The sequence below is a fragment of the Tamandua tetradactyla genome, chromosome 17 (assembly GCF_023851605.1).
Source record: "Tamandua tetradactyla isolate mTamTet1 chromosome 17, mTamTet1.pri, whole genome shotgun sequence".
NCBI classification, from domain to species: Eukaryota; Metazoa; Chordata; class Mammalia; order Pilosa; family Myrmecophagidae; genus Tamandua; species Tamandua tetradactyla.
The window spans coordinates 26,458,279-26,470,460 of NC_135343.1; the positions used below are offsets into that span (position 1 = coordinate 26,458,279).

The window sequence follows — 12,182 nt, forward strand, 5'->3', positions numbered from 1 at the left end:
TAGCCCATGCTTAAATGTCCAGTGTTTTCAGCTATTCTTCATCTGATTCTTGCTCTTGGTATGTGGTGAAAGCTTTAAGATTTCACTTTTTTCCCAGTTGTTTCACTTCAAAGAGAAAGCTTCTTTTCCTCCGTTCCTTCTCTGGGCATCTTGATCTGTTCCATTGAATTTTTATTCTTTTTTTTTTTTTTTACATGGGCAGACACTGGGTGTCAAACCCAGTCTCCAGCATGGCAACTTGCTAAGACACTGTAGCCTGCTATGTTCCATTTGTTTTTATGCACAGTTTTCTCTCTAGCAACTCTGATTTGTTTAAATTCTCTCCCTCACTCAGCACCCTGTTTTCCTTATACTTTTCAGTTTGGGGACATTTTGGTCTTATAGCAGTTCAGTTTAACTCCCCCCACCCCCACCTTTATTTCTGTGAGGTTTTTGTACCTCTAGTTTCTTCTTTGTTAGGGTATCCTGATCTAGGGAGCCAGATGGGGTCGATCCAGAAAAATCCGTTTTGTGATTATGTGGTCTAGCCAACTGAAAACTGAATTGAGTGAGGGCAACAGTTCTTGCCAGCAGTTCTTTCATGGCCCCCTCACTTTCCTGGGGTCCCTTTTGCATGTAGCCTTCCTTTTTGGCTTTCTTTGATTCTTTTTGGGTCTTTGTGGGGCTCAGGTCCCTGTGCCTGGATATGCGTGGAGTTCTAACTCGCTGCTGTGCGTCCCTCTATAGTCTCCATCTGCAGTGGGAGGGAACCAGTCAGTGCTGCCTCTTCGTGACCCCACCCTATGTGGGACTGAGTGAGTGAGAAAAGAACAGGAAACGTCCAGGTTGGAGTTTTTCTACCTAATATTTTTCTTTATCTTTGATTCAGCATTTGAGGCATCCTTTTCCAGTCTCTACCATCCGCCAGAGTTCTAAGCAAGTTGAATGTGTCCTTGTATTCACTAAATCTCTGGGGCTTCTTTTTCCGGGGATGTCTTACATCGCCACATTGATGATATCATATTTTGATACTATTATTTTCATGGGATTTCATATGAAAGGAGATAAATATGCGATATTTAAGTACACTGTGAGGATTAGATGAGAAACTAGGTAAAGCATTTAGCACAGTGCCTTGCACATGATAAATAATCAATAAACAGTCACTATCATTATATAAACTACTGTGCTACATTTTTGTTTGTTTGTTTGTTTTTTAGGGGGTACATTTTTTGGGAATTGAACCCAGATCTCCTGCATGGAAGGCAAGCATTCCACCACTGAAACACCCATGTACCCGTGCTACATTTTTGTACATGTTGTTTTAGTGGCAGTTGAACTTTCTAGAAAAAAATGCCACCGTGTCCTTAAGATATATGTATCATCCCTGCAGAGAAACTGGACTAGAGAAATAAATTTGGTTGTCATCAATATGTGTTGAATATAAAGTTTGAAGCTATATGTATGGATGGTGTTGTCTGGGGAGAGCTTTGCAATGAGAAGCAGTCAGGACAAAGACAAGACACTGGAGAATGGAAATTAAGGTTAACAAGCATAATATAATGACAGGTCATTATCAATAAAAATATTTAGATTTAAAAAAATGAATTTATTCATTTAGCATCCACTATGCACACTACACTGTTTAAGGTATGGTAGTATTAGTAAATAAGCCACATTTAAGAGGTACACAGAAATAGGTTATAGTGTCAGGATAAATGTGGCACATTAGTAGTAGATAATTCTTACCTTAATTTCTTCTCATTATTAAAAAAGAAAATATTTTCTTTCCTTTCTTTTTCTTCTTCTTTTTAGAATGCTTCGTCAATAAGTCATGGAAATCAGATTTAAATTGTCAGTAGAAGCAGGGTATGATTTCTTTCCAAGTTATGGAAATGTGGAATACAACAGGGACCCACAGTTAGAGACAGGCTGGCTGAGAGCACAGGAGCATTCTCTGTTATTAACAAGCCAGCAGCATTGAAAGGCACACTGCTGATGTGTTTGTTTGTTTTCTTTCCCTTCTGTTTCATTTTCTTAAAAATAATGGCCAGTGGCTTTCTTTTGCAAATTGTACTATATGATTCCAATTTTAGAGGTAAGGTCTGCCAATATTTTTTGATGCTTAGAAACCATTTTCAATCTATTGTTTTGTTAAACCACAGCTGTACTTTTAAATTTTTTAAAAATTAATAAGTGTTTTCTATTTCTTGATAACCATTCTAAGTTAATGTATGGAATTGTGACACTGGACATAGCTCTTTCACTAAATCTGTACCATATACATATATTAAAGACTAAAGATAATTTTGTAAAAGAAGAGTAACAAACTAGAAACATTTGTCAGTATTTGGAGACAGTGAGCAAAATTCTAAAAATAAAATTGCACCTTGATGCTACATTTTTTAAAAAACCAAATGTCATATACCTGTACTCTGCATTTCGAAGAATTATTAACAGATGGAATATGTATCCAAAGAATGATCAAAACGTTCTGTATCTTGAAAACTATGCCATAATAAGAGGAATGCTTGAATACACTGTGAATATTTAAACTGAGGAAAAGAATACTCGAGGGAATCATGATAATTAACTCAAATATTTGAAGGGCTGATAAAAGATAGATGTTGGCTGTTGTTCTGGACAGAAAGAATTTTGGTTATAGCAAAGGGTGAATTTGCTCATCTCAGCTCACTCTGAGGAATAATTTTCCTGTAAACATATATTGTATTTAATGTTGTAATGGTTTGGCCCCTGTAGTCAAACATCATCAATAACTAGGAATAGTGTGAATCAGGGTTTAGCAAACTAAACCTGCTGGCCAAATCTGGCCCATTGCCTGTTTTGTAAATAAAGGCTTACTGGCCCCCAGCCACACCCATTTGTACGGAAGCGTATATCTCTGACTGCCTGCATGCTACCATGGCAGAATTAAGTAGCTGCAACAGAGCCATGATGGTCCATAAAGCCTAAAATATTTACTATGTGGCCTATTATAGAAGAAGTTTGACAACCCCTAGTGTACTTGTCAGAGAAGTCAAGGGGCATCATTGGATAGTACATTAGACCAAAGAACCTATCAAGTCGTGGCCAACTAAGATCCTGTGCTTCTGTTCAGAGCTGATGATATACTTGTGCTTAAAATGTGCTCACAGCTTAAATTAGAATTAGCATGAGCACAGTCACCAATATAATTGTATTTATCTCTTGCTCAGCTTTCTAGCATTTGTGTGAAATTTTAAAAGCAGCATTCTGCTTTCACTGTGAAATGCCATTGTTTAGAACTTCCAGCTTTTTAGTTAGTGGATTGGAATGAAGCAGTGGGTTTTGTGAACCATTGGGCAGTATCAGATTTAAAGCTATTTAATATTTAAAAAAAATTTTTTTTTCTGGCAGACCATAAGTGGCATGGATTTCTGTGTAACCAGAGTTGCTAGTTTTTCCTAACCTTTTCATCTAAGAATCTCAGAGCAATTTGCTAAGATTTTTATACTTGAATCATTAAGGGCCTCCTTATACAAATAGAAGGATCGTTGTTAAGAAAGTTTCTTTGGGTGTTTTATTGAAATAAAGAAGGCTTGAATATTTTTCAAGAGAACAAAAATTCGCTGAGGAGCAGTAATTTTGTAAAAATTTTGGTGTAACTTAATTGGTATAAATTACTCTAATGGGTAACTAGAAATATGAAGAATATCTACTGTGGAGTTGGAGTTCTAACTATATACCAGGTTTTAGACCTTAAATACTAAGTCATTTATTTTCCTTTGGATATATGTCTTTATCACAATGACTGTAATGTATGGTTTTTGTTTTAAAATTCACATTTTAAATATATGCATTTGGTAAGAGAATAGTATCTAATAAAAGTACATATAATGCAGCACTTTTTTTTTTTATACCTATGCTACCCCTTACTCTTTGCCTTCATTGATCACTACCATTTCAAACTAAATTTATTTTAACATTTGTTCCCCCTATTATTTATTTTTATTCCATATGTTCTACTCGTCTGTTGACAAGGTAGATAAAAGGAGCATCAGACACAAGGTTTTCACAGTCACACAGTCACATTGTTATAGCTGTATAATTATTCAATCATCCTCAAGAAACGTGGCTACTGGAACACAGCTCTACATTTTCAGGCAGTTCCCTCCAGCCTCTCCTTTACATCTTGAATAACAAGATGATATCTACTTAATGAGGAAGAATAACCTCCAGGATAACCTCTTGACTCTGTTTGGAATCTCTCAGCCACTGACACTTTGTCTCATTTCACTCTTCCCCCTTTTTGTCGAGAAGGTTTTCTCAATCCCTTGATGCTAAGTCTCAGCTCATTCTAGGGTTTTTCTCAATCCCTTGATGCGGAGTCTCCGCTCATCATCCAAGATCTCTGTCCCACGTTACCAGGAAGGTCCACACCCCTGGGAGTCATGTCCCACGTAGAGAGGGGTAGGGTGGTGAGACTGTTCGTTGTGTTGGCTGGAGAGAGGGGCCACATCTGAGCAACAAAAGAGGCTCTCTTAGGGGTGACTCTTAGGCCTAAATTTTAAGTAGACTTGACCTATCCTTTGCGGGGTTAAGTTTCATATGAACAAACCCCAAGACTGGGGGCTCTGCCTATAGCTTTGGTTGTCCTCACTGTTTGTGAGAATATCAAGAATTCAACTTGGGGAAGTTGAATTTCTCCCTGTTCTCACCACTCCCCAAAGGGGGCTTTGCAGATACTTTTCCACTCACTGATCGAATCACTCTGGGATTCATCGGGGCATCACTCTGGACAAACCAACAAAATCTCATGTCCTACCTGAGATTCCAAGTACTTATGGTGTTCAATCAAACTATCTACATAAGTTATATTAGGAAATGCACTAGTCAAAATATAAATTTTGTAACAAATAAACATGTTTTGCTTTAGTCTCACACAGAAGGTGACATTTTAAAATATTAATTACCATCTATTTTCAGCACCCTGAAATAATGACATTCCTTTGTTCTTCCTCATGCAAAAACATTTTTAAAATTGTACCTTGTACATTTTGCTATTATTATACACTCTAGGCATTCCTAGATTATACCATCTCAATCTTTAACATCTATCTTTCTTTCTGATTTCAATATGTCCCCAGCCTTCTTCCCTCTAACATTCTCACATGCCACTTCATTCAGTGTTTTAACGTAATTGTATTACAGTTAGGTAGTATTGTGCTATCTATTTCTGAGTTTTTGTATCCAGTCCTGTTGCACAGTCTGTATCCCTTCAGCTCCAATTACCCTATATCTTACCCTATTTCTATCTCCTGATGGTCTCTGTTATGAACAAAATATTCCAAGTTTATTCACTAATGTCAGTTCATATCAATGAGACCATACAGTATTTGTCCTTTAGTTTTTGGCTAGTCTCACTCAGCATAATGTTCTCAAGGTCCATCCATGTTGTTACATACTTCATAAGTTTATTCTGTCTTAAAGCTGCATAATATTCCATCGTATGTATATACCACAGTTTGTTTAGCCACTCGTCTGTTGATGGACATTTTGGCTGTTTCCATCTCCTTGCAATTGTAAATAATGCTGCTATAAACATTGGTGTGCAAATGTCTGTTTGTGTCTTTGCCCTTATGTCCTCTGAGTAGATACCTAGCAATTGTATCAGCACTTGTTTTTAAAAAGTTGACACGAATTAAAATATATGTTTTTGGCAATTTTTTGTGTGTAATCTTAAAGTTAATCTACAATATAAAAACATCATAAAATAGTTTTTAAAAAGATATTTCAGTTTTTCAAGAGCTTGCAACCTATTTCACCATGCCTTCTGCAAATTAAGTCAGATCATTTTAAATTTACAGAACGTTTACATGTTTGTTCAAAAAAATTGAAACATCAAAAATTACATGGAGTGAAAGATGTAAGCTTTTCTTTTCCTCCTATTACCATAGTCCTACAAATTTATTCCTTATGCATTTGAAAGCATGGGTATCTATTATATATAAAAAATATATATAACATGACCCTATTGAAGTAAAGAAATAAAACCCATGTATACTTATACAGTTACATTTACTTTTTCATTGTTTGTAAAGATGGGATCATGCTACAAGTAACTACTGCATAAACTAAAGACTCATGAGGAGGAGCATGTTTGTTTGTTCTCCTACATAATTTTGTAAGTAAAACAGTTATTTAGGTAATTTAAGTGAATCAAGCTGATTATAAAAATAAAATAAAGTAAGGAAAATTCACAATTGCCAAAAAAATGGAAGCAACCGGTGTCCATTAACTGATTAATGGATAAATAAAGTGTGGTATATACACACAATGGAATGTTATTCAACCATAAAAAAAGAATGACGTCCTGGTACATGTGATAACATGGATTAACCTTGAAAAGACATTATGTTGTATTAAATAAGCCAGACACAAAAGCTAGATTTTATGATCTAACTGATCTGATCTAATTAGAATAAACAAACTAATAGAGTCAGAATCAGTAATATAGGTTTTCAGGGGATGGGGTAGGGTTAGGGAATGGGAAGTTAAAGTTTAAAAGGTACAAAGTTCCTACTTGGAATGATGGAAATGTTTTGTTAATAGAATAGATGGAAATGTTTGGTGATGGTAGCATGACATTATGAATGCAGTTAATGCACTGAAATATATATCTGAATATGATTAAAAGAGGAAATGTTAGAGTGTATATATGGTAACAGAATAAAAAATTTAAAAAAAATCCATAGAACTACACTACACAAACAGGGAACCCTAAGTTAAACCATGGAACTTTAATTAAACATGCTCATTATAATAACAAATGTCCCACACCAATGCAAGTGTTAGTGGTGAGGTGGTATATGGGAACCCTGTATTTTATGCATGATTATTCTGTAAACTCACAACTTCTCAATAAAAAATAATAAGGAAAGAAAATTAAATAAAGTTGTCCATAAACCCATTGTTCAAAAACAAATAATGATAACATTTTGTTGCATAATATCAGTTTCTGTTTATCTATCTCAAGAGGATGAGGATCAGCTAACAAAACACTTATTTGATACTCTTCCAGTTATGCCGTAACTTACAGCAAAACCCTTCCTGGTTGAACCTCCACCTATGACTGGTTCTTTTGATGGGCTACTAAAGTCAACTTCTCGGTGATTAAAAAAAAAAATCTCAAAACCAGGATTGCAAAGCTGAAAGTCTCATCAGCGTCCCCTATTTTAATCTTAGTAATAGTCTTTTGGAACAGCTATGTCATTCAGTCATGTGAAGATTGGGTGGTGGAACTCAATTGCAGAAATGAGCCTCAAAAGCCATCATTAATCCAGCCCCCTTATTGGGTTATGGCTTTTTAGAATAACTTTTAATAGGGAAAATATTCTATCATCATAATTTTTTTCATAAAACAGATAAATAATTTATTGTGTTTCCATTTCTCTCTGCTCTTATTGTGCAACTCTTGTGCAAAGTCCAAAAGTCTGTGGAAAAAGAGATTAACAGGTTGTTCTAGTTTGCTAGCTGCTGGAATGCAATATAGAGGAACAGAATGGCTTTTAAAAAGGGAAATTTAATAAATTGCTAGTTTACAGTTCTAAGGCCAAGAAAATGTCCCAATTAAAACAAGTCTATAGAAATGTCCAATCTAAGGCAACCAGGGAAAGATACCTTGGTTCAAGAAGGCTGATGAAGTTCAGGGTTTCTCTCTCAAGTGCAAGGGCACATGGTGAACACAGTCAGAGTTTCTCTCTCATCTGGAAAGGCACATAGCAAACATGGCATCATCTGCTAGCTTCTTCTCCTGGCTTCCTGTTTCATGAAGCTCCCCAGGAGGCATTTACCTTCTTCATCTCCAAAGGTTGCTGGCTTGTGGCCTCTCTGCTTCTCGTGGCTGTGTTGTTCTCTGCTCTCTCTGAATCTCCTTCATTCTCCAAAATGTTTCCTCTTTTATAGGACTCCAGAAACTTATCAAGACCCACACAAATGGGTGGAGTCATGTCATCACCTAATCCATCTTAACAACCACTCTTGATTGGGTTACATGTCCAGGGAGATGATCTAATTACAGATCCAAACATACAGATTTGAATAGGGATTATTTTGCCTTTATGAAATGGGATTTTGATTAAAACATGGCTTTTCAAGGGGACATACATCCTTTCAAACCAGCACAGTGGTAAATTCAGCACAGGATGAAAAGTACAAGTGTGGAAAAGGGGCAAGTGGAAGGAGGGGCTTCTTCCACCTTGGAGAGCAGGGAGGACACTTGCTTCTTTTCCTGCTTCTCCTGTCACTCTTGCTCTCCTTTCAGTCCTTTCATCACAGTATGATCTTCCTCCCTTATGACTTTTGCAGCTTTTCTCTCTGCCTGGAATAGATACCTCTTTTTATCTCCAGGTCTTGTCGATTCTTCCTCACTCTTCCAGTCTGAACTGTATCTTTCACTGATAAGCTGTTTCTGGTTGGGTGAGGTCACCCTGTTATACCTTCTCAGTAAATGGCCTGCCTCTTCCTCATGTTCCTTAGTGCATCTGTTACAAAAGAATTATTATTCCCCACCTTTAACCCAAGAGAGTACTTTCAGCTGTAAATAACAGAAAACCTGATAAACAAGTGGCTCCAACAAATATGAGTTTATTTGTGTCAGATAAAAGGAGACTGGAAGTCTACATTGGTGCTGGTTCAGCTGACCAGCGATGTCAGGCCCTATGTCCTTAGGATTCTCTTGTCCTTTCATGTGGTTATAGGATAGCCACCCAGCTTCAAGGTTGGAGGAAGGGATAGCTCTGGGTCTATTCCTTTTATCTGGAAAGCAGACTATTTTCCAGAAGTCTGCAGCACACTTCCATGTATATCCCATTGGCCATCCCTAGCACTAATTAGCTTTTCCAGCCGCTGGTCAGGAAGATGAAGGAGGAGGGTTGGTTAAGACTGGTGTTGGCTTTGCCATACAGCAGTGTCTACCACACTTCTCAAGATTGTAAACTCTTTAAGGGAAGGGATTGTCTGTCCTATTCTTCTTTGAATTCCTAGTGCCCAGCACAATGCCTGGCACAAATAGTAAATGGTGACATGGATGCCAGAAAGGGAAAATGAAATAAGGACCTTCCAGGAGAAGGTACAAAGGCGCTGAGCTGGAAGAGCCTCTGTTGTGTGTTTGGGGAGCAGTGAATGGAACATTGGCAGATGACAGGGCTGTTGGAAATTGAGGCAAGGTAGTTTGGCTCTGAACTGTGAAGGACCTTCCATGTCATGTTGGTTTGTCCTTTCTTCTGTCAGCAGTGGGTTTATTGAAAAGTTTCTGGTGGGGAGTGACAATAGGATTGGATTAGGATATTAGGATAAGAACTGGAAGGAACAAAATTGGAAGTAGGGGCCCAATGAATAATAAAGAAGAGTAAATAATGTGGAGATCTTGGAAAATGTGATTAAAAAATCATCATCTAGAGCAGTGATTCTCAACGTATGACTCGGGAGCAAGTACCGCACCACGTGGCAACTTGCTGGAAACGTTGAATCAGAATTTCTGAGGCCCTGCAAGTTTAACAAGCTCTTCAGGTGATTTTTAAAAGCGAATCAATGCATTTTATTCCTTTACCTGAATATGGTGCACGAGTGCACACGCACACACACACACACACACATACCGAGCCACAATCTTCAGGGGCCAAAGTGTCTCTGAGCTAGCAACAGGGACCCACCGAATGTCCTGTCTAATTTCTTCCCATTGGTGCTGCATTTCCACTGAGCATGGGTATTCTCATCTGGAGACTCTGCTGTATGCATAGGTGATTTTGATGCATGCTAAAGCTTGAGAACCACTGAATTTGAGCAGTGGGACTCTTAGGGATTGAAGAGAGTTTGGAGAGCATCTGATTTTCTGGTTCTGTCTGTTCTGTACATTAGATTCACCTGGGGAGCTTTTATAAGGTTTCTAGGTTGGGTTCCATAGCAGAGTAATTGCATCAGAATTTCTGGGAGGGGAACCAGGCATCAAATTATTTCTACTGCTTCCGGGTGATTCCTGTGTGCAGGGCTGAGAACCACTGATCTTGTCTAAACCCTGTTGATGAAAAAGCTCAGGACTAGAAGATGAGTTGCTCAAGGTCATTCAGCAAGTTAGCATCAGAACTGGGTCCCTTGAATCAGTTTTATAAGCTGTCTTCTCCATGTTCCTTTAAACATTATCACAACGCTTTACAATTTGCTTTAGGATATGGCTTCTAAATCATTCACAGTGACAAATATACCTGCCAGATTTTTAGAAGAAAAATAGATTACAGGTATCATTATAAAAATCATTTATGTTCCAATTCTCCTTTAGGCTAACAGTACTTCAGATCTTAGAATGTGCTTTGTGTCAAGATTTTTAAAAATACATATTTTTAACATCAGTGAAAAACAGAGTTTAGATAAAATATGGGTAAATGGTGGGTTTTATTTTTTGTGTGTGTGTATTTTCAAACTCTAGATGGAGCTGTTTGGTTTATATGTATCATTTTGTTTATAATTTTGAGAGTCTTTCTTTCTAAAAAATGAGCTATTTTGAAATAAAAAAATTGAAAATTTATAATAAGTGTTCTCAGTATTTCCTAGTTCTCCTTTTATTCTTGCTTTGGAGCAATTTAGATAAAAATTCATATTTTTGCTTCTTTGTTGGGCCAAAGAATCCAAATCTCAGGCCTCAAAGAGTTATTTGGACTCCGTCCTAAATCTGTATTGTTATCATACAGTGTTTAATGGATGGAAAATGATCTCCATGTTTATTGTTTCTGATAAATCTCAATGTTAAAATAGAATTCCCATAAGATAGATTTTCTTTTATGAATAATGTTGCTAGAGAAAAGCCCTGTGGCCAATACAGTTCCATTAGCTATTTTTATCCCGTTCTATACAAAGGAGTGTTAATAGCTACTTTCCTCTAACATAAATGAAATGTTTTGCTATGACTTCTTTTTCTCTTTACTAGCTCAGTATTCTCCCTATTGGGACTACACTTGGAGCAAAATTCCCAAAATATGCGGCATGTTATTTTTAGCCAGTGGTTTTAAATTGTGGTCCCTGGACCAGCAGCATCAGCATCACGAAGGAGCTTATTAGAAATGTAGACTCTTGAGTTCCACCCCTGACCTACTGAATCAGAAATTCTGGGGGTGGGGTGTAGCAATCTGTGCTGAACTCCTGGTATAGACTACTTTGAGAAGACAGAAATCCTATATTCCCTGGCACCTACTTTGTAAAAAAAAACTCCTTCTTGTGGAAGCAAGCCCTTTTGGGGTTGTCCTATGCTTTTCAGATCACCCAGGGATTTTGTTAAAAGCAGAGTTCTCACTCGGTAGATTTGAGGTGGGACCTGATACTCTGCATTTCTACCAGGTTTCCGGGGATGATGATTTGCTAATCTATGGATCATATTTTTAGGAATGAGGATATTGACCAGCCAAACTGCACATGGTAAGATTCTATCCATGCCCATGTATGAGACTTATCCATGATTTATCAGTATATACTTTTGGTTTAGCATGCCAAAAGTCAAAGTTTTTCCTTTCACTTGCAGTGGAAGGAGACAATTTCTAGAATGTAATACTCTATTGACTTGTTTAAAGTGACTCACCCTTATTCAATACTGTAAGAGGGTAGTGTTTGCCAGGATCTATCTCTGAGACCCTCTATTATAATCAGCAGTGAATCCACTTGAGGATTGCACTATTTTTTAAATTTAGAAACTAACTTCTTCACTGCATTCTGGTGCTAGAGAGCAAACCCTGAAATTTGGTGGTGTTTTCAGACAAAAATAAGTGTTTAATAAATGTTTGAAATTACCCATTGATGGCTTAATATTTATTGAGTGTTAGAAAGAAAGCCATACCTGAAAGAGAATAAATGCTCACCCAACTGTGGAGAAGAAAAGAATTTATTCATAATGTTGCAAGAATGGGAGCTTAACCAAAATGTGGTGGCTAGCATGCCAAATAATAGAATATATATAACAGATTTTATACTTTAAGCCTAGCATGCAGATACCTCCCTTTTCCTCCACTGATTGGATACTCCAATGATTACAGCCTATCTGGATTGTCTAATTCAAATTTCCCGCCAAAAGTTCCTGCTTTTGATTATGCTTTAAAATTTTAGTGACCCTGGCTGTTACTTTTTTAAACTTGTTTTTACCTATATAAAGATTTGGCGCCAATTCTAGGCTTGTGTCAGAG

General features: G+C 37.1%; 1 protein-coding gene across 2 annotated transcripts in view; it reads left to right on the forward strand.

The window, feature by feature from the left end:
* Positions 1–12,182, forward strand: part of ACYP2 (acylphosphatase 2) — a 350,111-nt gene that overhangs the window by 192,104 nt on the left and 145,825 nt on the right. The window contains exon 4 of one of the 2 annotated variants that reach the window (XM_077134230.1): positions 1,200–6,477. The exons of the other annotated variant lie outside the window; for it this stretch is intronic. Within the exon in view, the coding sequence (XP_076990345.1) occupies positions 1,200–1,263 (64 nt within the window). The 3' untranslated portion in view covers positions 1,264–6,477. Of the gene's footprint in view, positions 1–1,199; positions 6,478–12,182 lie in introns of those variants that run through there. 2 annotated transcript variants of the gene reach the window in all.